The sequence below is a fragment of the Pseudoliparis swirei genome, chromosome 12 (assembly GCF_029220125.1).
Source record: "Pseudoliparis swirei isolate HS2019 ecotype Mariana Trench chromosome 12, NWPU_hadal_v1, whole genome shotgun sequence".
In the NCBI taxonomy this organism is placed as follows: domain Eukaryota; kingdom Metazoa; phylum Chordata; class Actinopteri; order Perciformes; family Liparidae; genus Pseudoliparis; species Pseudoliparis swirei.
Window position 1 is genome coordinate 8942182 of NC_079399.1, and position 27422 is coordinate 8969603.

Genomic DNA, 27422 nt, shown 5'->3' on the forward strand with positions numbered 1-27422 from the left:
TCGTATTTCCTCCCATGAAATGCAGCATTGTTTCCTCGGTTGCCATCTCGATGGGAATACCATAATCCCAGATTAAAAAGGATGGGTTAGCGGACACACAGCAACACACAATGAGCCTTTTGTGTTTGCGTGTGTGTGTGTGTGTGTGTATGTGTGTGAAGCGTTTATTGTTTACTGTACAGCTTAAACACCTGCAATAGGGCGAGAAATGTTCTAAAGCGTACACTTTCGCAATGTGCAGCTCTTTTCTGTTCAGCGCCAAAGACATCCTCACACGTGGTCACATGGTCACTCGGCAACAGAAGTGTCACATGGTTCTTTGATCAAATTATTTTTTAACATCAGCTGAAAGTTAACATTTTCCTCTCAATGTGTCATTTTGTCATGACTTGACTAGCTCATTGATTCAATTCTGCAGATTCAGTGTTAACCTGCATTTCCGCTCCATCTCATGTGTGACTTAACCAGGTCCGTATGGGGTCTCCTAGGCCGTGTGCAGGGGCTAAGGCCCCCCTCTGAAACTCTCATAGTTCTTGGTCAGTCATGCATGAGAATCCGTGGGTCACAGAGTGGGCTGGAAAAAAAGCAGCTCACAAGTCGCTCACTGTGACAGATGTCCTCTGGAAGATTTCTCCACCTCGCCCTCCCCCTTCCCTCACCCTCTCCACCTCCGTCGCCCATCCCTCCCACCCCGACCCTCTCGGTGCTTTTAAGCCGGGAGAGAGCAGCGAGAGGTGATCCTGGCCTGCTTAACCTACTTCCCAAGACCTTGCTCTTAAAAAGTGTGTGTGTGTAAGTGTGTGTGAGTGTGTGTGAGTGTGTATTTGTGTTTATTCACCAGGATAAACCTTCAACACTTTACTGAACGCCTGTATTTGTGCCTGCTAAGGCTTTGACATCTTTCACTCTATAACGATCATCTCGGCCATATTGGGGGAGTTACTGATGATGAAGATGAAGATGATGAAGATGGTGATAATCTTCAGAGCTGAACTATTGGTTGATTTTCGAATGAAATTGAGCTACATACATTATTTTAGTCACACAAATCTGACATTCACTGGTTCAAGATTCTCAGTTCTTCGGTTTTACTGCTTTTCCTCGTCTTTAGTGACAGGAAACCAAATATCTCTGGGTTTGGGATCGGTGGTTGTCAGACATTGTTTAGAATAATCAGACCAACTGGGTCGATTGTTTAACTTTTTTCTGGAAGACACTAAACTTTGTGTCTGAAACACAAAACAATTTTTAAAAGGAAGTTCCCTCTCTCCTCCCACTCGGCAGCTTTAACAGAGCTGTGAGCCAAACAGTTCCACCGCGTCAAATACACGCCGCATGTATTTAGCGAAACGCTAAAGTCGGCCCGTCTCCACTCAGACACAGCGTGCCCATCACAAAAGTGGGATTAGGGCCCTTGCTGTAACTAACTCTCCCATGTCATTTGCACCGAGACAAAGATCAATCAGTCAGATGAAGGGAGGAAGTCTTTCGATGAAGAGAAATTAAACGGAGGGAGGGAGCGGCGAATGTCTCTTAAATACAGAGAAATTAAAACAGATGAAGGGGATGGTGTCTTTAAATACCGCTCATCCACTGTACAGCATCCCTCATCCTTTAATGTAATGAGAAGAGCGGGAATAAAAGGCTTGGCCCGAGGATGAAAAGGTGATTTTTTATTCTTCCCTTTTTTAGTCCTGAGCGGTGAAAGCCTTATCCTAATGTAGATTAGATGTTAAATCTGACAGAAGGGTGAAGCTTTGCTGAGTCTGTTCACCTCGTTTCACTTGTCCTGGTTGAGGGTGGCAGGAGGTTGTGTGATGTTCTGATGAAGTCGAAAAGCAAAGTGTGAACTCAACTCTTCTTGAGCTTCTTGCTTGGACTTTTTGCCATTTCCAGACACTGGTTACAAAATAAATGTACGTTTTGATGTGTCAGAAAGTGACAAAGACATACTGTACATGTGTCACACACACACACACACGCAGGCACGAACGGACGCACACAAACTCCGACACACACACTCTGTGCTAAAGTACACACACTTTGAGGTGTATCACAATGTATGTCCATCTCCCCTGCACTGAATTTGAGGTTAAAGACCATTTGTTGGTAAGCAGGTCATTAGTGAGTGACAGAGAAGAAAAAATCTGTCTGTCGGTGTGTGTGTGTGTGTGTGTGTGTGTGTGTGTGTGTGTGTGTGTGTGTGCATTTTCTCTGTAATAATAATCCCGATGAAATCCACATTTCTCAATCCGGTAGCTCATGCTGACACTTTAAATAAAATCATTCTAATCCCACATGGTAAGAGAAATGAAAATGAGGAGATTAACATGGGGAGGAGGACGGGTGCCCACCTCCCCCTCTGTCTCTCACACTCACCCCGGTCTCTCTCTCTCTCTCTCTCTCTCTCTCATCCTTGAACCCCTGTTGCTTCCATCGTGCTCGGGTCAGAGATAGATAGAGAGAGTTTATGGCAGGTCTAGAAGACGGAGGAGCTTTTAGCATTTCTAGCCAGGGGAAGTATTGGATAGTATGCGTTGGAATTTGTGTGTGTTGTGTGCGCGTGTGTGTATGTGTGTGTGTGTGTGTGTGTGCTCTACTAGGGGAATAGCCTACAATAATTGGACAATGTTAGGACCACTGATCCAATCAAATGATGGGAAAGTATCTGTTTTTCCTTCTCTCATAGTCACAAAATAAAATAAACCACACACACACTTCCAGTTTATCCGTTCATGAATGTATATGTATAAATGAATGGACGAAGTATGAATGCATTGGGATTTTAAATAATTTTGCATTCATACTAAACCCAAGGCCCATGAAGAGAAATATCCTAAATAACTGTTGTTGGTCAATCTATAAACAAACGACAAATAAACAATAATTTCCTCTCGAGATTACAACTCAACACAGCCAAACAATACTGTGGATAGATTTTTTTGACACATGCAATAAGCAATAGAACATACATAAAATACAACAATCATAACAGAGATCTTGCGAAAAAATATTATGAGATCTACAATTTATTAGTAAACACAGGTTACATGTTACTAGCATTACTGGTAGAGCTCGGAGATTTTGACTATTTTTAAAACTGCTAAAAATATATATTTTTTATTAACTATGCTGTTCTCATTCAGTGATTGATTGAAGGAAGTCAGGTGAGGGAGTATAAAGAGGGACCAAGTGTGCTTAGGAAGGAGGTCAGGGTGGATGGATGAGTCAAACTAACATGTTTCTGTACGAGGAGAATAATTCAGTCTGTAATTAAACTGTGACTCAGGTTTTGCTCTCGATTGTTCGGGTTGTTTGTCAAATAAAAGCTTTACGCTCCGTCACCCAGACAAAGAACAGCCGACGGTCTTCAGTTAGTGAACACTTCCCAATCCCTGTTTTCACTGCTTAATCCAGCTCTTGTCCTCATCCTTCCTGCTTCCTCCTCTCTTTATCTCTCCATCTCTGCCTCTCTCCATCAACCATCCTCTGCTCTCTCTCTCTCGCTCCGTCACATCACCTCCATCTCAGCCTTTTCATTTCGACTTTCCCCTCGCTGCCGTATTTCTCTCCTCGCTTTTTTGTTAACCCTCTCCCACACACACGTTACCTCCATATGATTCATTTGCCCTCTGTCGATCCACCCGACTGTCCGCGCAATCTCTCCCTCCACCCGCCCCCTCTATATCCATCTCTTAAGCACATCTTTTTTTTCCTCCTTCTCTCCTCCATCTCCACCGCCGTCCTTTCCTTTTAAAGGATAATCTTCAGATAAGTGGACAGCACTTCGCTCTCTCTCCCGTTCCCTCTTAAGTGACCATCCGATAATCTCAGGATTCTCTGTTGAACCCCAACAGAGTGAACGGATCAGAAAGCCTGGAGTGGAAGTCCTAAACTGGGTCAAGAAAAGGCCAGTGACTGGGTTCTCTGGGGCTGGTGGGACCATGGAGAAAAAGCTGATGCCAAACAAAGTTGGAGAGAGATCATCAGAGCAGATGGACATCATCTCTCTATCCGTTTTATCTATCTATCTTCAAGGCTTGCAAGGCCTCGACTTTGAGAGGGGAAATAGAAAAATAAGAACGGATCTGTGTGTGTGGAGAGTAGAAAAAAAGGACATCACTAGGCCATTTTGAGGATTTGAGGATTTGTTTTCTATCTGTACACACAAAAGAGGCCGAAAAGAGGGAGGGGAGATGCATTCACGCCGTTGGGGTCGGTTAAAGGACATGACACTGGATGCATGACACACACACACATATGCAGAGGTCGTGCTGATGGTACAAGATCCATCGCACCTCCTTGCTGCAGAGAAAAGAAGCCCTTAGTCAGGTTACACAGACGCACATGTTTTTATTCTTTTTTCTTCCGCTGTCCTCTTCACGGGTCAGCGGTTGAATAAAGCCGCTGTCACTTTCCTTTGGGAGGCGCCAGTGACGGGCAGACTGACCACGATAAACTTCCGCACAGGAAGAGGAGATTCCTGCAAGGAAAAGGCCAGGAGGATCAGGAACAGACCTGGGCATCACTTGTGCGCCGGCTTAGCTAAAGACACAGAAAACAGCAGCGTGTGTGTGTGTGTGTGTGTGTGTGTGTGTGTGTGTCTGAGGTTAGTCAGGGTTGCGTGGGTGAGTAATACAATTAGTATGCCACTGTAGAGTTGTATTGTAGAATCTGAAACAAAGGTTTTGTCATTGTTTCGCAACATTAAGGCTTCATTTTTATTAAATGATAATACACACCACATAAATAGTCAAAGTAAAGTTCAGATTAAAGTCTTTATACGTTGTACTATACCTAGTTTATCACAGGCCATGTCCACACTCCTACAATTCCATTTTAAAATGCATATCTTTTGATACGTTTGCACTGAACGTCCACACTACACCGGGGATGGAAAGCAGCAAAAACGAAATACCTGCGTTTTCTAATTGGGTCTTAGTCACGGCGTGTACTTCCCCGATTGGCCACGCCCCTATCACATGACTCTGAGCAACGGTTCGACCTCGTCCTCAGTCCAAGCGAAGACATCTCTGGTCCCTCTTTTCGTCATTGCTGTTCTTCATCTGCAGCTGTTCAAGAAATAAAGGTTTGTTTTGGGTCAACACCGAAACAGGCACTGCTTTTCTTGTGCACACGCCTCAAAATAATACAGCGACTGGTCAAACTCCCTGGTTACAGTCTCACTCCCGACTTGCCAAATATACACCTTTGCTGGATCAGTGCCCCTTGGCGTCCAATAGCAACGCACTGAGGCACCCTTCAGCATCTCTACGTGACTCGTGGGGCTTTCAACTCTTTTCAAGTCAAACTTATTAGACGCTCAGAGCAATTGCTGTCGCATGAAGTGGAGGCCAGTCCACTGTCAGCGGCCAGCAGGGAGGATGTGTGGTGGTGGGTGGTTCACACACACACAGGAGTCTGACAGGTGGCTGCTGTTCGTGACCTGTGTGAAACAAAAGGTCAACGTGAGTCCCTGGTCATGTGAGTCGTTAGTCACTTGAGGGACGTGTGGTCTGAATGGTAACATTTGGGTTTACTCTCAAACAGTCTCAATCAATGATACTGAATCCAATTTATAGGCAGACCTATACTAGTCCCTCTGTATGTTTTCCAGAGCAGTTAATAGGTTTTGCTATAAAGAGCTACTTTGCAATTTAATTTTAGAGGAATTATTCTCTTCCTTTATCATAATCCCAAAGGTGTAAAACACAAGCTTTTCACCTCAGGAAACAAAAACAAGTAAATCTCAGAACATTTCCAGGACAGATGGGAGGGGACATTATTCTGAGAGCAGTTAATCATACCAACAAAACCAAAGACACAACGTCCTATTATGGGACTCTCCTCTGTCCTGGATCTACCGGCACGGGTGCCAGTGTGGCTCATTTATAGTCAGGTTATCCCATGGTTGAGGCATGGAGCTGTGGTGTGGCATTCACACACACACAAACACACACACACACACACACACACACACACACACATACTGTACACACACTGCAAGCAGCCGAGTCGAAGAAGCTGGATGGATGTATAAAGAGGATGTCACTCCTCTGTTTCTTCTAGGAACTGCTCAGTGTGTGTGTGTGTGTGTGTGTGTGTGTGTGTGTGTGTGTGTGTGTGTGTGTGTGTGTGTGTGTGTGTGTGTGTGTGTGTGTGTGTGTGTGTGTGTGTGTGTGTGTGTGTGTGTGTGTGCGTGCGAGAGAGAGAGAGTTTCTACACAATCATGCATGGGTTGATATTCAAGTTTTTTGTGGCTGTACTTCAGGTTCCTGACCGGCACGTGTATACGTAAATATTTCACCTTGACGGTGTATTATGGTCATGAGCACTGGGCATGATCACTCATTGCATGTGTGTGAGTGAGCTTGTGATTGTGTGAGAGTAACAGTGAGATCTTTTATCTCTACAACAATGATGCCACAAATAGGCACAGGCCTCGCTATTCTTGCCCTCTCAAGGCTCCTCTGGCGTTCTGCTGGACGTACCCAGGCCAACAAGGGCGTGGGAGAGATGTGGGCGTGTCTCTGTACATGTAAATGACCACGTACAAAGACTTCTGTCTGCATGTTTTGTAGATGATTAAAGGAGCAAACATTTTTAATTTCCGATATCACGTGTCACCTTCCTCTAACAAAATGGATTTTCAAATTAAAACACAGTGTTGCATATCAGTGAATTTATTGGCAGTGGCAATCCTTTTACCGAGAAATTAAATTTTAGATGTGGTAATTATTTGTGCGGTTGCTTGCCAAGCAACACACAGCAAGTTTTTCCAAAGTGAGATTTGTAAGACTTTCAAGTGGAATGCCAAGTGCCAACCGCTGTGCCGGATAGTGTGCTTAGCTTCTCCCTCTGCAGCCGTAAAAATCAAGGGAAATAATCAGGAGACAACCCAACCCAACACATTCTTTCTTCTTTGTTCACTTTTATGTCTCTGTTGGGTGCTGAGGGGATTTAATGCTCCATTATGAGCCTGTGCACTTGGCTCCTCTGGATGGGCAGTAAAATCCAAATGTTTTACTTCCTCCAGAGAGGGTCATGAAGGAAAGGGACACCTTCTCAGCCAAATTTGGCACACCCTGAGGTAAACGGAGGGGGAGGAAGCCGATTGGCCCAGAGCACCTGAACCAGGCCGGCACACGACAGGATGAGGGTGTCGGCATCCTCCTGTTAAATGCTTACTTCCTGCTGTTTTGCGATTCTCTTTCTCTTTTTTATTTCTCTCATCCCTCTCTTCTAGCAGGAAGTCATTGGAATGGGGAAAAAAAAGAGTTAAATAAAGATGGGGAGGGGGTTGCGTGTTGCGTGTTGTTCCAAACAAGCAGAGTCCACGTCCCGACTGTCCTCTGCGACATGCTAAAATTCCTTCTTTAAAAAAAAAAAAGTGTAGTTGGACAGAAGAGGAGGAGAAACAATGGTGCACGGCGATGGGCTGAGAGGTGAGATGGAGGAAGGGAGGAGGACGAGGAGGAGGGGAGACGAGGGCACGAGGGGGGTCTTCTCTCGGGTCATGCTCAGAGGGCGTCGGGCAGCACGAGAGGCAGGATGTTATGGTTTATTCAGCTCAGGAGTGGGGGCGACGTGGACAAGGTGTGCCTTGCCCTCAGCACCAGCCGCAGCGTGATTTATAGCAGCGCTGGCAGACGCTTCTGTCCGCAGGGAAGTCTTTGAAAGTACCGGGAGCGATTTGCATGAACGTAGACCTGCACAAATACACAGCTCCTACTTGAGTGTGCACGGCCTCACTTGTGTGCATATACGGGAGCACTTTATAGGCTGCCGTGGTTTTTAACCTGCAGTTGGACCATGTTGATGCATGGCCCACCAGAGGAGAGATGGTCAAGCTACTCTGATTAATTATCAGCAACACACAAAAGATGACACGACATAAAAAAGACCTGGATCCGATAGGCAATGTAACGCAATCAAAATATATGCAGAGTAACACTGAGGTCCTTAGCTCAAGTAAAAGTAACAATAGCAAGCTGTAAAAATACTCATGTGAGTGTAAGTCCTGTATTAAAAAGACAACTTAAATAAAAGTACAAAATGCATTACTGCTAGAATAACAATAATGTATGTACTTAAAGTTCAAGGACATTGTCCGTAATGTTGTATTAAGTGTAATTTATAAAATGTACACTATACCGTTCAAAAGTTTGGGGTCACTTAGAAATGTCTTTATTTTTCAAAGAAAAGCACTGTTTTTTCAATAAAGATAACATTAAATTAATCAAAAATACCCTCTATACATTGTTAATCTGGTACATGACTATTCTAGGTGGAAGTGTCTGGTTTCTAATGAAATATCTCCATAGGTGTATAGAGGCCCATTTACAGCAACGATCACTCCAGTGTTCTAATGGTACATTGTGTTTGATAATCGCCTTAGAAGACTAATGTCTGATTAGAAAACCCGTGCAATTATGTTAGCACAGCTGAAAACGGTTATGCTGGTGATATAAGCTATACAACTGGCCTTCCTTTGAGCTTGAAGTTTGTAGAACAAAATTTATACTTCAAATATTAATCATTATTTCTAACCTTGTCAATGTCTTGACTACATTTTATATTCATTTGATAAATAAAAGTGTGAATTTTCATGGAAGACACGAAATTGTCTGGGTGACCTCAAACTTTTGAACGGTAGTGTATATATTTATTTGAAGTTACTGAAAAAAGATAAGGGGATTCCTCTAAATACATGTATAGTGTTTTACAACGTAGATCAGAAAAAAGTACAGTAAATGTGGCGCCGTATGAGTAGGCTATTAAGTAGGAAAAAAAATACTCAAGTACAGTATTTTTTTCATTCATTTTCAGTTTGATAGAGCCAGATATTTCATTTTTTAAATCAACAAGAAGTCTGTTTGTGTTTACAGGACCATTCTAACAGCGTTACCCTCCTCCTGACCTCCCCCGAGGCAGCCGAATCTCCCGTGAAAGGTCAGTGAGAGGTCAACAGAGGTTACCAGCGAAAGGATGCTCTCGTGTGGAGAGCCTGCTTGGGTGCCATGCCAAACATGCACAGTGGGGGTCAAAGGTTACAAAGATACATAAACCACACAAAAGGGTGCCAACAGGTACAAAGACATGTGAATGTCCACTGCTGTAACCGGAGAGCAGACGGCTGCAGAGAGCTCAACTTCTATATGGAAACTAATGTGTGGTGAGAGAATCACGTTAAAGCTCCTTAGGCCTCGTTTACATCACTTCATTCGCTATAGACGCCTCTCTTTATCGTATTTGGGGATGTCCAGAAAGGCTGAAGCACAGGTAACAGATCACTAATTACTCTTAATTGCCTCAGTCAGCTATAAAATCTGTGTGGGTGTGTGTGTTAGAGAGAAAGAGGGTGTGTGTGTGAGTGAGAGGGAGAGAATGTGTGTGCGTGTGTATAAGTGCACAGCGAGAGTGTGTGTGTATGTGTGTGAGTGTGAGAGAGAGAGGGTGTGCGTGTGTGTGTCTTTGTGTGTTTGAGTGAGGGACAAAGAGCGTGTGTGTGAGAGAGAGAGCGTGTGTGTGTGAGTCCACAGTGAGAGTGTGTGGGTGTCTGTGTGCGTGGGTGAGAGAGAGAGTGAGAGAGAGTGTGTGTGTGTCTGTGTGTGTATGTGAGAGAGAAAGTGTGTGTGTGTGTGATTGAGGGAGAGAGTTTGTGTGTGTGTGTGTGTGTGTGAGAGAGAGACTGTGTGTGTGTGTGTGTGTGCGTGCGCCCGTTAACCAGCCATAGTCGTAGAAGCTATTAAAATCTCATTAACCTGCGTTTTATTTGAAGCCCCCTGCCCCTGTCCGTCATCCCCCTAATGTATTTCCGTGAGACATTTTTTTTTTTTTTCCTCCTTCAAATTGAATTTAACTCCTCTTTGATTTAATGACTCGCCTCTGTTATTGTAGGATATCTTCTCCTTTCCTTGTAATTTTATTTCATGACATGGAGTGAGTCGAGTACAATACGCCCCCCGGGGAGGACCACTTACCTCCACGCCAACAAATATAATTACCACTGATCAGAGGAACGAAAACAGACCGCCGCTTATCTCACACAGACCATGGTTTTCTTTTTTTTCTTCTTTTTTTCAAGCAGTAGTCGCTCTGGAGTAATAATATTGGCGATATGGAAATCTAAAAGGAAGAAGGCAGAAACATGTGCACCCAGCAGAGTGCGAACAATCTCAAAGTTGATCCACGTTTCAACCTGACACCGCCTCACATGGTGCCGGAATAATGTAACATTAAACAAATATGCATCCCAAGAAATGATTAAAATGATCACATTATCGAACGGAGTTTGGCGCGAGTTTTACCCCGCCCCTAAATATACAGCAGTGACCGCGGCCCCGCGATGCATACAACGCGCTAAGTTAGCGCCAGAAGTAAACAGATAAAGTCCTCTCGTGTTTACCAAGTAAAGTCCTCTGCTCATGTTGACAGGTGAGAGAGTTCATAGGAGCACAGTCGGTCCCCTCCAATGGAGCCGCGAGGCTGACTGTGTAACCCCCAAGAAATGGTGAGGGTGCGTGTATCTGTGTGCGTGTGTGTGTGTGTGTGTGTGTGTGTCAGACAGAGGGAGAGATAAACAGGGAGAGTTGCTGAGGGGGCTCTTTGACTTTGAGCGCATAAGCCCTTATTTCATGGTGCCATTGTTTGTTTTAAGGACGTCAGGCTTAATACAGTTCCAGGCGATTTCCCAACATGTCTATCCGCCCAGGCACCTCCAAGGCGCACTGTGCGCGTGTGTTTGTGCGCGTGTTCACATGTGTGCCGCGCGCCCTTCATTCCTGACGACTTTAGCCTAACCCCCGTCGTATTGTACTAATGTGTACACTTTCAAGGTTGTTGGTAAGACATGTTGAATTAACTCAGACATTGCCGGATTCACTGCTTCCTCTTCCGCTGAGGAATTGTGTATATATTTGGTTTTAATGAGTTTGAATGCCGCCATATTCACATTAAACTCTATGAGCAGCATTGTTTTAATTGCCTATTATTTCCACGCAGGCCAGACACGGAGCCTTATTTAATGTTTGAGCAAACTGTTGAGAGGAGGATCAAAAGTGTTGCAATGCTCCATGTCAGGCGGACTGAGGGCCACGTGGGTCCGCTTTAAGAAAGAAAAGATGGGCGAGAGAGAACGAGTTTCATTCAGCCTATTGAGGCCATAATGTCTTCCATGTTGTTATCGCATTTATGTGTGAAAACATGCGTATGCTGTCATTTTTCACGTGGTCTTCTTTACATTGTGTGTGAGTATGTGTGAAAGAGAGAGAGAGGGGGGGGGGAGGGAGAGAGAGAGACTTGTATGCAGTATCTCATTGAATAGATTGTATAAAACAGGCCGCAGAGGATGACCAACCTCTCTCTCACACGCACACACACACACACACACACACACACACACACACACACACACACACACATTCGCCCATAATCACCACTAGGCTACTTGAAGCCTAGAAATAGGGATGTGGGTCATCGGGGGCCACAATGTGCCAGCCATCAAAACCCTGGCAGCCAAGATGTAATATCACTAATAATAACATCTGTGAATGTCTGTTATTTCACGACAGACGTCTCTCGTGTCACGTGCAGGTCAGGCTCCGGGTCTGAAATGAGTTTTGCCTCCACAAACAAGTGGTTTACATATTTTCCTCCATCTTTGACATGGTGAAAGCTGAATAAGTGCCGGACACGCGGCCCAACAAGGACTTTAGAGGCTGTAAGAGTCAGACGCCTACTCAGTGATAACACTCGGACAAAAATCCTCCTCTCCTCCTCTCCTCTGTCCTGTCTCCTAAACCTTTTTATTCAGGGACCCGGAGACCTCTCCGGAACAAAACAGCTTTTAGCGCTACCATCTCTGCTTCTGTTTTCGCAAATAGCGCTCGCTCTCTCTCTCTCTCTCTTTCTCTTTCTCTTTCTCTCTCTCTCCCTCTCTCGTATCTATAAAAATAAAAAATCAGTCTGTGAAAAGAAGTGAAGCTGTTGCAGCAGCACATTAAGTCATTATTTGGTGCATGTTATAAGAGATGGCTTTTTCTTATGAATAATATTCACTCTTAATAATAAATCATGCATAAACTTACTTGTTTATGTTTGTTGATTTGAGTCATTTAATTCACTCCAAAAGTATAGACGAAAGACAAATAACCTTGTAATAATGACAATACGAATACATATTATTATCATTATAGAAATACAGTTGACCCGATGTTGATCCAAATTAATAGCGAGGGGAAATAGACATGCACTGTCACTTCTATACACTCCGGGAAACCAACACCGCGTGCGCGCACTTATTGCCACTTAATCTTGGTCAGATTGTGGTTTTTAAAAAAGTACCTTTATAACACCCTCGGGAGAAATATTGTTTTCACTGGCTCCCTCCTTCTGCATTTGGGTCCAACTGTAATAAAGATGTCAATAAATCCAGCCATCAGTGCGCAATGCCAGAGCGCATTATCAGTCGTGGGCATCGAGGTGTGTCGCACTCGACCCAAAAAAGGAGGCGGGGGGTTAAAGGGGGGGGACATGAGTTTGAAATAAATCCACGGGTTGATCCACCTGGACTGGGCCGCGATAAGAGCAGCCTGTTAACCGACGCGTTTCCTCTACACCTCACCCGAGTCTTCCTTTTCCAAACACGCGCTCCTTTAATGTCCCGGCCTGTTTTTCCAGCCTGCGCGCACCGACGGCACCCGGGGGAGCCGAGGCCAAATCAGCCACCGACCAGTGAGGGAGCAGGGGGCCGGGACACCTGCTCTGGAAAACACACTCCAGACACTAAACTTTGCTGACTTCGTTGCAATTCGTTCGTCCTAAAAAACACATGCTTGCGACACGGAAAAGAGACTCGCCTTTTCCCTTTTGGCATCTGACCGATGCATATATGGAAAATAAGATTTTAGGATCCTGTTTGTGCAGAGTATTAAAAAAAAAAAAGTAGAAGATTCTGCGTGCAACAAATGAATCAGTGAAAAGCTGGAAAAGAAACAGGAAAAGGCAGAAGAAAAGCACGATCTCAAAATAATAAATAGTGCATGAATAACTTTCTTCTTTTCTGGCTTCAACACGTGGGCAGACTGATTTATCATTAATAATAATGCAAAACATATATATATATTTCTGTTTGTAATTCTTGTTATGCGTTAGTTATAATATAAACGTGTATAATGTATTGCATGTGCTTGAATAAGACGTTTACGCTTTATTCTCTAATTAAAGAAACGCGGATAAAGCGGATGGACGTGTCGATGAAAACATAATTATCTTATGGAGAGACACATTTTTATTGCACACATTTCCCAATAATATCACTAAATAATTAGTTTATACACCGGTTGTAAAGATCGAAGTATGAATATATTTGCAGAACGCAACACTGCAGTGTGATTATAAATATTACATTGTGTAGGAATGATCTGCCGTCATCGTTCCATAAATCAGAAGCGTCGAACAGGTTTGTTCTGTGGAAAGGATCAGATGTCCGTGTCCGGAGGGTTCAGCCTTACAGGTGCCGAAGTTTCAAAGGGATAAAAAAGTCTAATAATTCACTGAAATAAAAACGTTACGGTATTTTTTTGGTCGTTTTTATTTACAATCCTTTTAACTTGATAGTCTATGTTCTGATGACAGCGCAGTCTTTACGCACGGGGTGTATGTTCAGTGGATGACTGCGGATCCACTGACAGACGTTTCGTGACGATATTCGGCTCTTCGCTGAGCGGTTCACAAAGAGACGTTTAGCTCTCCTCAGATATTGGCTCCCCTGGATAATCTGAATTCCAAAGCAAAGCTCCGAGCTTCTGTGCTGCTCTGCTTGTTCATACATTCGACTTCGCTGCAACCAATGAGAAAACTCTGCACGTAAATATCTCTACATGCCACTTTGAACCTCCTATTCCCAAGTGACCGACGACTGCTTTTCCCTTTGAGAAGTCCAAATGTAAAAGGTGCAACAATAACAAAAAATGTACATATGATGTTTGAAATTCAAACGCGATCCGCGTCGTTATTAAAACATATTAAAATTTTAAAATTTAAAAAGTTGGTATTCATAACATGATTGAGCTTGAAGGAATGTGAATGCGTTTTAATAGACTCTCCTAAAACATAATCGAAACATGCATTAACACAAGCGTTTAAAAAGTCCTTTCTTTAAAATAGAAATAGACAATATAATGTAAACGTTAACGGCTGACATAGACGTCTGTAAACATTTGCATTAAAACGGTCTCTGCCTTAACAATTCAATTAATGCTGCATTCATCTTTAAAAAAACACATGTGTTTTTCTTAAATATAGTGCAACTGAGCTAATCTCACTGGATGCCAAATACATGAATTTCCTTAGCAGTTACGAGAAATGGTTCTTATTCAGATTTCTTTCCAAAAGTAGTTTAAAATCTCTTAGAATCAAACTGAAACTTAACCATTTAGCATAGAAACCATCCCCTTCAACACATAAATATGGTAATAAACAACATAAGCTGACTATGTGTTTTATTGCAGATGTTGGTATATAGGCCTATAATGTCAAAGTGCGGATAACGATTCTTACTGCGCTGTTGGTGATTTAGGACGAAATGGATTAGTACGAGTGGTATTTCCTTTCTTTCTCTCTCTCTCCTCTCTCTCTCTTTAGTTGCAAGTCCCATTCTCTGGTCAAGTTCAGTGCGCTGTTCTCCGGACCGGACGGACGCTTCTTATTGGTGGGCAGCGGCAGTTACATCACACCGCTGGTGACGCGCACGTCTTCCTGTTTCCTTCAGCGGTGTCTTAAAGTGAATCTTAGTGGCGGAGGAGCGCTCCAGCATCCAGTGCTCTGCATCCAGTGCGCCGCGGAGACCCACACGCGCAGTCTCTCTCTCGCTCTCTCTCTCTTCCTCGCTCTCTTGTACTCTCTATATGTCTCTCACTCTTTTAGTCACAGCAGAGGAGGGAGAGACCGCCGTGCAAGAGGCTCTTTTCATCTTCTATACTTTTCCTGTTTCGGTCCTTTCGCTCGCGCGGCTGACTTTACTCCAGCTCTCCCTTCTTTGAGAAATTGTTCCATCCCGGTAGCGAACAATCCGCAGAGCTCTGCGTCATTTCTCGTGTTTTTTCGCCGTCGGGGTTCAGGTTGTCCCCTCTTCGTCCAAAGGGTAAGTAACCTTGTCCTCCGATACCTCCCGTCCTCTGTTGTTCTTGTTCTGCCTCGCCGGCTCCCGGTTAGGCGCTAAAATAAAAAAATAATAAAAAACAAATCCAACATAACGGACGGGGGGGGGGGGGGGGATATCTCTGCGATGAACCGCTTATCATGTCTCGTGTAGACGCTGTGTGGTCCGAGTGGCGCGAGCAGCCCGTGTTATGTGAGGATGATGTGCGGACCGGCAGCCCGACCTTCCGCATCAGAGCGGGGAGCCAGTTGATTTTCAACTTTTCAAAGTAAGTTGGGCAGTGGGTTTTTAAAAAGAAGATTTTAGACTGGAACTGAGATTCAGCTGCGTTAGATCTTCAGAGCGTGTTGGAAAACCCTGAATATGCATTTTCTTCGTTATTGTCTTTGTCCCGTGGGCTATACGTTTTATTCTAACGCCTCCTTCGTGCCTTTTATTTATTCACTTAAAGTCCTTTTCGGAGCTTGTCAGTCCTCCTGTTGTGTAGTTTCGGCGTGTCTCTTTCTGCATTGTGATAAAACGCAGCCAGTGTATTGTTGTAAGTGTAACTCAGTCTCTCAAAGGTTTTGATAGTTTGTCCACTGACCATGAAATAAGTCAAGAAACAGCCAGATCTCCTTTATTGTCTTGTAATGTCAATGTTGTTGTTTACCTACTAAAAGTTACAACAACTGTGTATTATTTGAATTTAAAACCAAGTTTCAAACTTCATTTGTTGATTTCTTCTGTTTGCTGCTTTTCAACCGAAATGTTTTGAAGGTTTAAAGTTTGATAGTTTTTAAATGACAATGTGTTTAACGTGAAGAATCAGTTTTAAAAAGACAACTGGAAGATCTTTAAGAGTTCAAAGGGACATCTACAGCTCGTTGTTTATGTGTTTAGTTCATACAGCTTCAAATTGTTGAAAGGTTTTGAACGAGAGAAAAGGAGAGAGAGTGAGAGAGAGTGCGCATGGGCAGTGGGAGACAGGTGCTCCGTCGGAAAAGACAGGTGCTAGTGACTATTTCAAGCTCATTGTTTAGGTCCTGAGGCGATCAAGTCAAGTCAGTTTTTTTTGGGAGATGTATCACCTCTTGTCTCAACTGCTGATGTGACTGTCAAGACTTGGAACAAAGCCATTTATCAAAATAATGCCATTTAAAAATACGGTTTCACTTCAATAGTAGGCCTACAGATATATGGAAACACATTTAACCAAGTCTGTGTACGCGGTAAATTAGAATATTTAGTGTTGTCAGTTGACAAAATGTTACTTTCCAAGTGAAATATCCACCACTTGTGTTGTGGATCACAATACACAGTGTCAAACAAAGCAACAGCAAAGTTGTAGTGTGTGTGTGTGTGTGTGTGTGTGTGTCTGTCTGTCTGTGAAGTGTAATTATGTTTTTCTTTATTTTCAAATTACTTTGAAGCTGCGGTGATTATGTAAAGATGATTACAAAAAATTGATAGAACAAGCAAATAATCCGATAAAGATAATGCGTTAAATTCAGTTCTGTGTTTTCTGCTGTTTGTCCACACTGAAACGGACCCTTCAAATGTTGTCGTCATTTCTTGACTTTTGTCTAAGAATATCACAGCAAAATTAGATGTATATGAATCAGTCATTTAACATTTCTGTAAAAAAGAAGGAACACAAATCAAAATGTGTATAGCTATACGTCAGTTTTCTTAAATTGAAGTACGGTTTCAGTATATTTGCAATCTGTAACAAATAAATAATTATGTATTTGTTATATATATATATATCTTTATAAAAAATATTTTAAATATATAATTTGTTTACGAATCCACTGAGTTTTAAAAAGAGTTGGTGTTTTTCTGAAGAGTGTAAAAAAATCTAAATTGTTGCACCACTTTTATGCCAGTAAGAAAATGTAAAGAAAATATATCTTTCCAAGATTTTTAAATGTATAAATTTGAGAAAGAAAAGCAAAGTTAAAACTGTTTCATCACTACATTTGAGATTGGAAGCCTCTCATAGGGCTCTGACTAAGACACTGCTCCGCTGCTTACATAGCAGTATTGATGCAGGTCTGTACTGACAAAACGTTTTGCTTTCAGAGGGGCATTAGGGTTTTTGTAAGAGCGCTTTAAGTTGCTCCTTGCCAGAGTTGACCCTTATGACCTATTCATTTGAGCAGAATTAACTGCCCTTGCCAGATGAAAAGACAAACAAAAAACACAGAAGTGAGCTCACGCTGGCATGCAAATCAATAGGCTTATTTTGTGTTTCTTTTATGTGTTAGCCTCCCTATTGCTGAAGATATGAAGGCCATATTGATTAGTGTCAACACAGGACTTGCATTTTAAAATCACCCAATGTGTAAAGATGGTTTAAAATGACAATATTTTGTTGAATTGACCAAACCATTGTGCACTTACTACGCAATGGGATTCAGTAAAATGAATATAACGGCATGTGCATTTCCTCTCCTACTTATTATTATTTTGATACTCTTAACCCTATTTATTTTAATTTTATTTTGAGAATTAATTGATCCTATGTTGGTTCACACTGCACACAAATGTAAATGAGGACATGTACTTAAGTAATTATCATAATTTTATGCAGCTTTGTGTTCCGTGGGAACTGGTTCAGTGCCGCGCGGCGTGTAGCAGGGGACGGGATAAAATGTAGGACTTTGCCCTGGAATGTCGGGCCAAGGCCTCATTCTTCCCCTTGCCCCTCTGTCACTGGCCTTACTGCCTAAATGTAATCATGGATGTACCCGTCCTCTAAGACACATATGTGGAGGTATTACCGGCTGGCTGGAGACAGAACTCCTCAGTTTATATCCATAATGTGGACTAATGCAAGTCTCTTGAGGTGGATATATCCTGATTCATTAAGTTTATCAAAAGCTGTCAAGCTTCTCTCTTTCATGATTTTATTTTATTTTTTTATTGACATGGACATGTCCTAACTGGGTGAGTGATTTTAATATTTTTTCTCGTAGGTGAGTCATGGTTTTGTGACTCTTTGCCCACAGGTACTCAGAGGATTTGATCCTTGAGGTTTGCGGGATATGGCCCAATAGCAGCAGCCCGTGATGCCGGACCATGACAGCGACTCCCTCCTGAACAGACAGACCAAGCGAAGACGTGTGGACATTGGTGTTAAGAGGACCGTGGGCAGCACAGCCTCCGCAGCAGCAGCAACCACAACAACAACCACTGATAACATTGCCCGCGCCAAAGCAGCCATTTTCAGTGCCATGAACTCTCTGAGCTCCCACTCTCACCACGGATCAGACACCGACTCCATGGAGTGCTCTGTAGTGCAGCCACATGGTGGACCTGGCATTGTGTCAGGCAGCGACAATGAATCCAAGTCCAATGTACTCCGAAAGCTACTGAAGAGGGCCAACTCGTACGAGGACACTATGATGCCTTTCCCTGGCACCACTATTATCTCCCAGCTTCTTAAGAATAACATGGCTAAAAATGGGGGAGGACCTGAGAGGAGAGAAAGAGGGGACAGGGGTGATAGAGGGGATGCCGGCTTCCCCGGATCAGGGCTCTCCAATGCAAGTTCAGATGCTCCCCAGGAGGATGCCTGCAGTAACTCCTCCCACGATAGCACCCCTCAAGAGTGCTTGTCACCCTTTGGTCGTCCTGGCCTAGCCCCCTTTGAAATGGAACGTCTCAACGATGAACATCTGCGTGCCAAGCGAGCCCGCGTAGAGAACATTATACGTGGCATGAGCCACTCGCCCAGTGTGGTGGTACCTGCCGCTTCCCGTCACGAGCGTGACCACGAGATGGATCGACACCATGAGATGGATCTCGACTGCCCACCCCCTCAGTCTCAGCAGCAGGCCCCCAGCAGCCCACGGGGAGGCGAGGTATGCAGCAGTAGCAGCCGAGAGAACAAGCGTAAGCAGCGTCTGCCTCAGCAGCAGCAACAGAGCTTCACCCAGCTGGTGTGCCAGAGGAAGGAGCAGAAGCAGGAGGAGCGGCGGCAACTGAAGCTGCAGCTGGAGGACATGCAGAAGCAGCTCCGTCAGCTGCAGGAGAAGTTCTTTCAGATCTACGACTCGACCGACGACTCGGAACACAACGACCTCCACAATGAGCTCAACAATGACATGGGGAACATGTCCGAAGACAGCCCAGCCAGGTCCGACACCGGCGGCGATGACCGGGGTGGAGATGACTTGCGCTCTGACAATGAGATGTCTGACCTGGACCCAGGCCATTTCCTGGACAGAGCGCGGGCCTTGCTTCAGGAGCAGGCCCTGCTCGCAGCCAGAGAGAAGCCCAGAAGAGAGGGGCTCAGCCGGAGCAAAGGACCGGGAGGTCCGGGCTCCTCCATGCACGCTGAAGGCAAACAGCTGGCCGAAACACTGAAGCAGGAACTCAATTCAGCCATGACCCAGGTGGTGGACACAGTGGTTAAGGTGTTTGCCAAGCCTCCACGCCCTACACCCCAGCAAGCCTTCCCCTCACTTTCGATACCTCCTGAAAGATTTCCGACCACTGTCAACGGAGACAACCCCAACTTTCACACCGCCAACCAGAGGCTGCAGTGCTTCGGCAATGTCATCATTCCCAATCCACTAGACTCCTTCACCAGCATGCCAGGGATGCCAGGTCCCACCAGTGACCAAACTGAGGCATTACCCTTAATCGTGAGGAAGACACCGAGTGAGCACCACCACCACCACCACCACCAGTCCTCAGCTGTGGGTGCCCATGGCGGGCACCACCACCCCATCCTTCACCCCTCCTCCCTCTCTGCTTCCATGGGCTTCAGCCCCCCATCTTTTAGACACCCTTTTCCACTGCCTCTCATGGGCTACCCTTTCCAGAGTCCCCTCGGCGGGCCCACGGGTGGCTACCCAGGCAGAGACCGCTCCTCCCCAGACTCCATGGACCTGTCCCGGGAGACCACCAGCCTGAGGACCAAGATGGCATCGGCTCACCATCTGGGGCACCACCATCGCTCGTGTTCACCAGCGCACCCTGGTAGCACAGCCGAGCTCTCCCTGTCCCTCATCAAGTCTGAGTGCAGTGACCTCCAGGACATGGCTGACATCTCACCTTACTCAGGCAGCAACGTATCCTTTCAAACTAAAATGGTGTGTTTTGAGGGTGTGGTTGAAAGACAACAAAAAGTGAATGTGTTTGACAGTGATCGTTAAAGATGTGGTCCAGTTCATGTGTGTGGAAGCCAGATAAAAAGATTTCAGGTGGTAATTCCCTGTGGAGACGGGTGTGAAACATCTGAACCACAAAGAGTTAAAAAATCAAATCTTTTTCAGCCTGTTTGAAACTAGCCTAAGAAACTGAGAAATTGTTGATGAATCACTTTTCCTCCCACTGCTGTTCTCTCATCCATTGTACTGCATTGTTGTATTTATTTTTATACCCGTACCTCTTCCTTCTCGCAGCACCGTACAGCCTTTTCTTCCATCGCCAATCCTAAGTGCTTTAAAAGCTCTCTTGTCACATATCACTTACTCACGAAGATTAGGTCCCCGCGACATTTACTGCCCCAATTCCTTTTTAGAAAAATGGCCTGAAAGAACAAGGAGGAAGATGGCGTCCTGAAACTTGGCACACAATGGTGTTATATAGCCTCCCTTATAGTTTAACCCCGGTGCGCCCCAATCATGCCCTGCGGATAAAGAAACTATCCCCTATGGGAAGCTCAAATTGAAGCCCCCGGGGGATTCTGGACTAATAGCTTAAACAGATCCCTTCTCTGTTTCCCCTATACCTTCTTAGTTCTTTAGTGTGCAACACCTCCTAACTCTTATGAAAGTTTGATTCATGTCACACTGGCTGTCCTTAGAAAGCTTTGTCTTCAAGTCATTAACATGCATTACATGCATACGGAATGACACCATCAGTCTTTACCTGTTGGGGCTTTATTAGTTAAATTAATGTGCATATATTTAACAACTTTGGATGCCTTGACTTTGTGGTTGTGAGTACCTGAGTGCCTAGCCTTTCTCTGAGTGTTTGTGTGTGCGTGTGTGTGTGTCTTTTTGCGTATGTGCGTGTCACAAAAGGTTTGCCTGAGGACTCAGTAAAGATGTATATTTATGATTGCTTGTGTTTTCTCTTGTGTTCCTCTTATCATCCATCGCTGTTGTAAAAGGCCCACAATCATTGTCGTTTCTTTTCCCTTTTTTTTCATTTCATAAAGATCTGTCAACAGCCCGGGGGGCCCTTCGGCTGTTGCTTGGCAGCCAAATACTTCTTTTTTTGTTTTCCGTCCCTCCAAACCCCCCTCCTCCCTGTCTTTTCTTTGAAGCAGACGTTAACAGGTGTTTGCAGCGAGCTGTTTATCTTTCATTACCTCGCCTTGTCTTGTCTTCTGACCCAAGGGTGAACGCTTTCCAGAGATCCATAATCCTTTGCTTCTACGGGCTCCCGATGGAGGGATGAAAAGAAAAGGGAGAGAGAGACATACAGAGACTGAGAGAAAGTAGAAAACAATCAAACAATAACCACACATGCCAGATGCTGTGGCTTTCATTGTAGCATTTATACATTCAGGGTTTAACAGATGTACTCCCCTAAATGGAAAGAAAAGACAGAACATTTATCTTTTATTTTTTAAATTATCACAGGTTTAAGAAGTTTGTCACTTAAAAGATAGAGCTTTGGACATGTATTTTTTATTATAATTAGTTTAGCCAATTTAGTTTATTTGCATTTCTACTCTGTCGTTTTAAAGCATGTTCCATTGATGTCAGAATTGTTTTAAAATTCTGTAGCTTTTCTTTTTTTTCTCGGAGCCTCGGGAGCCAAAGACAGCTTGTCAGACATTTTGCGAGGTGTGTTCAAGTTCACCAGCTCTCTGCAGCGTCGTGGAGCAGATGGCGGCTATCAGTTTCCTCATTTGTTCTCAGTCCGATTCCAAATATTCTTGTCCTTACACCTGGAATTAGGACGTGGAGTAGCTATTTTCCTCTCATGACTTTGGGTTTTGGGGATGTGTTGTGAGAATGATGATGTCTTGTCGGATGTGGCAGTGGAACAGTGGGCCACCTGGTATGAGTGCACCATCATGACAAAATAATAGCCTTGCACGCCACCCCTAAGTCCAATCACAATTACATTTGCAAGCTGTGAGTGAATTAGAGATGAAAATGCCTCACCAGGAGATTTGAAGCTTCTTAATTGTCGTCTGAAGGGAGGTGATATTGTGTTTATGGCTGGAGAGGTAAAACCTCGACGTCTTTGTTTTAAAATCATTTTTAATTTCAGTGATAAGGCCAAAGCGATTCTAATCCAAATTAAAAAAGCAAAAACAAATTAATCTAAGTGTAAGTGCACAGCTTTCACAGCAAACAAATCCCACCTTGCCTTTCCTGTAAAAAGAGCTCTCTTTTTCTGTCCCTCCCTCTCTCTGTCTGAGGATCCATTGTATCCCCTCCACTTGGAGCAGATGGTGTGGTGTGGAGAGTGAAGTGCTGCTCTTTTGGCCAGGCCTGACAGAGTAACACCAGTCTGCCAGGGTTTCCCCCACAAGACCCTCGCTGCGTATACAACTAAGTCTCTCTCTCCGCCTCGCAGACAAAGTAGACGTGGTTTTTAAGGAGCCGAACCCAGTGTGGTTCAGCGTTTGCTGGCTTTGCCGTGTAACCCTGAGGCCAAGGGCAATCCAATCGAGCAGCTGATGCCTTCTTCCCACTCTATAGTTACAGCTACATCTGGACACTTGACTGATTTTAACGATCACAGCCACCCCTGTAGATCATAAATAATGTCACGCCATGTATTTTGTCCACTGGAGTGTAAACAGTCTTCATGAAAACTTGGGGCTCTATCTTCTGTGTAATTTAATGGGCCTGTCTTGCTCCTGCTTGATGAACACCCTTGTTGGAACAGCCTGAGGTCTTAACATGCAGCCCGCCCCCATCCCCGCTCCCTTTACAATGTCTTATCCTCCAGATTGATATTATCAGATGCATTATACGCCCGTTAATTCACCATGGAAATGGCTTGGGCCGTTCAGTGGCGCAGATGTGTTTCAGTCCCCCCCCCCCCCCCCATCACTGGCTGAGTCCAAAGCCTCAGAGCTCCTCTTCTCCTTCTCCTCCTCCTTCTTTTTGCTCCTCCAAGGGTTTGGCAGCAGCGAGGCTGGGGGGCAGGGGTGGAGCAGCGGGAGGAGGAGGGGGATGTAATTGAAGGTTGGAACCATACTATCCCTCAAGGTGCCCCCACCAGCCCATCTCCGTTCTCTCTGCTGCTCAATCCAGGCGATCCATTAGGAAGACGAGGCCTCTGACATGTATTTGAATATGGCCGATGTGAGTGCGGGAGGGTTTTCCATGTTGCCTGAGCCGAGGTTTGGGTCTGTCTCCTGGACCTTGTTTTGCCACTGATATGAAGCCAATATCAAACAGTCATATTCAGGCTTGGCATGAGTTGTCGCCAAGCCATTAGGCCTTCTTGCCCGTCACTGGCGTTAACTGCTGTCTTTGTCTGTGATATGCAAATGCCTCCTTTTTTCTTCTGCCTTTTTTTTTTTGGGTGTAGGCAAAGGCGTTTGCTTGCTTTGACTGTGAAATGAGCCTCCTTATGTAAAAGCGTCGGCTGTCGTGCTGGCCGGCGTTTTATTTACCGTGACACTCTCACACCTGATATGGACAATGCTAATTTCAAGCAAATGGTTTTTCTTTGGTGCACTGTCTTCAGCCCCCCCCTCCTCCTCCTCCCTCCAGCAGCCCTGCATTCATGCCTGAAAGGAAATTTGGTTACCCATCATCCAAATGAGGACGTCGTGCCAATCATTCAGCCAATTATTAGCATGTACATATTGTATTTGTGCTGACATCATTAGCTACATTAGCTTGATCTGCCATTTGTTGTTTCCCTCCAAACATGTGTTAATGTCCTTAATGGGAGCTATTTTCAGATCCAAGAGGGTCTCTCTCCCAATCATCTGAAGAAGGCCAAGCTCATGTTTTTCTACAGCCGCTACCCAAGCTCTAATATGCTCAAGATGTTCTTCTCGGATGTCAAGGTAAGCCAAACATGTTCTTCCTCTTCAGCCCTTGTTTTAGTATATAACCTTTGCCATCAGTGTTCTTTTTAATCCACACACCTGTCTCTGTTCAGCTCATTTGGACCTTCATTTTATTGAGATGGTGACTTCTTTTGCTGCATGTAACACGTGTAAAGATGGATTACACTTTTGGGTACATTTGTTAATGCACCTGCCTTAAAAGGGGACGTTTGATTTCTTTATTGTGATGTGCGAGCTTCAGTTGCCGAAGATAGCTTGTGTGCTTTTTCTTTTAACTAGGCCCTTTCCCTTACTAAGTTATGGCTTTATGCAAAAGATAAAGGAAGAGGAAGTTGAATGGGTTTTCATGAGGGAGCTGAAGAGGCTATGAGTATTAGCAGGATGAGTAATAGAGGGATAGAGAGGGCAAAGAGGAGGATGGAGCCTAGAGACGGAGGAGTGGTGATACGAGCAGGTGTAGGGAGGATGGTTTGATAGAGGGAGGGTTGAAAGAGTCCGTTTAGGGAACATAGCAAGGATGAGGGATAGCTCTACTGGGATTTTAATGAAGGCAATCTTGAAAACAAAGCACAATATGTAAGCTCCACACACAAAAACAAGAGGAAGAACAACAACACAATAGCCGTTGTGTGGGCGACCGAGTTTGTTTGTGTTGTTGTTTTGTGTCCTCTCGGACCATACGGAGGGGTAAACACTGTGACATATCCAGGCCATCTTATTCAAATCAGAAGATAAAAGTCCCCCCCCTGTTCCCAGCTGCCCCCTCTTTAATGCTGTCGCTACCAATCATAGGGTCATATGATTTTTCTCTCAGCACATTATTGGTCGGGTGGAAAAGGAGGATTAGATGTTGGCAAAGCGGGTAGACACCTGCACATGTTGATTTGTTACAAAGTCCTCAATAGTAGATTATCCCACTGATTTAACATTGATGTTATTTGCTGTTGAACAATTCAGCAACAAAATTGCTATTTCACTTTGAGTTTCATCAGTTTCACTGACTAATCGCTCCCAAGGAGGTGGCCTCTTCTTGGTGGCCTCAGCAGATACTTAAACCAGGTCAAGACTGTTCAGGGGATTATGAGGCACATTAGTTTGTTTTTGTTTTCAGTCGAGGACAATAGACTCAAGCTGGAAGTTAACAGACATGTATGGGAATGAGACTATCTAACTAGATGCAGCCAGGGCGGCCTCTTAGCGAGTGGCTGTCCTCAGACAAAAGTCTTAAAGGCTAATCAGGTCTCGACTATTTAGGTCTTGACTGTCAAGAATCTAATGAACGTGGGAAGTGGGCTGCTCTAATAACTGGGGGGCGCTGGAGCTGTTGTTCCCCTTGATTCGGCTCTTTTAAGACTTTTTTTGACTTTTGATGTTTATGAAATGTTTTGACAGATTTCTCCAAAAACCATTGTTAGTGCTGCTCATGACAGCCTATATCATCCCTCTATAGCTGTAACACGTCTTATTATGATTGTAGATATTGTTTTGATAAAGGGTGATTAACTATAACAGATTAATGCACAGATAGAATGAAGATATTCAGTAGATGAATAAGATCAGCAAAGGTTATTGCCTTTGTAAAGAGATACAGTGTGTGTTCTGTGTATTAATTATAGGTGTGCACCTTCATGTATTGAATATTGTATATATATTTCTCATTCTTAAGCAAACACCCTCTCTATTGCTCTTTTAGCGCCAAGCTTCAGTTTTTGGGCCAGTCATGTGCTGTGGAGTAGCAGAGGTCAGGAGGGTTTTCCCTTTTCTATATGTCATTCCTTCTCTTTTCTTTTTTTTGCTGATGGTGTGGCATGGTATGTGTGCCTCGGCGGGGCCGGGGAGAAAGAAAAGCCAGCCGCTGGATTTTGAGTCGCGGCAGTAACAAAAGCCTGCTTTCCAGGGCCGCTTTTTGTGTGCAGTCAGCCAATCGGCAGCCGGAGATTATCTCCCACAATTCACCCCTGCGAAAACAGGAAACGTCGGAAAGCCCTGATGACTGTGAAGGGGCTTACGAGAGAGAGAGAGGGAGAAAGAGGGAGAGAGAGGGAGGCCCGTCCAGGCTTCTCTGTCTTTCTGCTCTCCTCTCCGCTTGTTCTGGACGTAGCTCTGCAGTCTGAGGTCATCTGTGTGCTTTCTGCTCCGCTGCTGACCTCTATGTCAGAGAAAGTGTTGGCGAGAGACACATTTTATTTCAATAAACAAATTATTTAAAAGTAAAAAAATGTGATCCCAAACCAAAAGACAAAAACTCTTAAACCAATTGTATTCCACACATTGATAAATCAGCTCATGTGTGTTTGCTTCCTCTCGGTCAAAGCGCCGGAATACCTTCGGCAGGCGACTGATATAGTTTAACCAAGGATACTTGAGTGCTTTCCTATTCTGGACTTAAGTATGCGCCTTTGCAGGAGAAGCAGCATGTGTGTGTGTGTGTGTGTGTGTGTGTGTGTGTGTGTGCACCCCTTTCTATCTTGTGCTGTTAGCACTAAGCGCTGACCTTTCACAGGCTCTTGAGTGTGAGTGTGAGAAACACGCTCTCCCTGTCTCTCTCTCATCTGCCTCTCAGCCCGGCGCTCACACACACACACACACACACACACACACACACACACACACACACACTCCCTTATACACACGTACATGCTCGAACACACATCTCTTTCTCACTGCATCTAAAGCCTGCGCTGGCTGACCCCTGCCAGCTCTGATTAAGAGGCTGCAGTGATGTGCTCCTTTGAACCAACTCCCTCCTTATACACTGAACACACTCGTCTTTAGCCGCTCTCGGGGGTCTCCGTCCCCCACCAGCAACTTAATGAACCAAGACTGCTGCAAGCTGCAGAGGGACTTGCCCAAATTGAGTCCCTGAGTGTATTTGCTGCTCCAGATATATTATAATTGTGGGTATTTACCTGCATGCACAGTAAATATTGCATATTTTGTGGACTCTGAGCTGTGATTTAGCTGCAGTTCAGATGCACGGGCCCCAATACGTCTTCTCCCGAGCTGTCTGAAGAATAAAGTAATCCTTGTCCAAATGACAAATCTATCCGTCACTCTGCTACAGTGACACCAAAGGTCTCCCGCATGAGCGATGGCAACTCTTTCGCTGCCTTTAATCTCAGTATGTCGCGCTCGATGTCGCACGCGCTCGGATGCTCGCGTCGATCGACGGCAATCCCCTAAAAGTAAATATTCACACACACACACACACACACTGACAACGTCAATGAAACGGTGTTGTTGTGCTCTGTCACACTGTCTGCTGCATTG

The 27422-nt window shown here is 44.5% G+C and overlaps 1 protein-coding gene and 1 long non-coding RNA gene across 4 annotated transcripts in view; one reads left to right on the forward strand and one right to left on the reverse strand.

The window, feature by feature from the left end:
- Positions 1–2722: 2722 nt before the first annotated feature.
- On the reverse strand, positions 2723–13030 carry LOC130202385 (uncharacterized). The gene is made up of 3 exons (XR_008833357.1): positions 12346–13030; positions 4919–5446; positions 2723–4483 (listed from the first exon to the last, which is right to left on the reverse strand). It is a non-coding gene; the product is annotated as an uncharacterized LOC130202385 (long non-coding RNA).
- A 296-nt stretch (positions 13031–13326) lies between these two features.
- Positions 13327–27422, forward strand: part of LOC130202384 (prospero homeobox protein 1-like) — a 33026-nt gene continuing 18930 nt past the window's right edge. The window contains exons 1-5 of one of the 3 annotated variants that reach the window (XM_056427882.1): positions 13327–15145; positions 15317–15431; positions 18157–20226; positions 24042–24149; positions 25846–25893. In XM_056427882.1, the coding sequence (XP_056283857.1) occupies positions 18217–20226; positions 24042–24149; positions 25846–25893 (2166 nt within the window). In that variant the 5' untranslated portion in view covers positions 13327–15145; positions 15317–15431; positions 18157–18216. The remainder of the gene's footprint in view (positions 15146–15316; positions 15432–18156; positions 20227–24041; positions 24150–25845; positions 25894–27422) is intronic. The other 2 variants (XM_056427883.1, XM_056427884.1) reach the window with 2 other exon arrangements.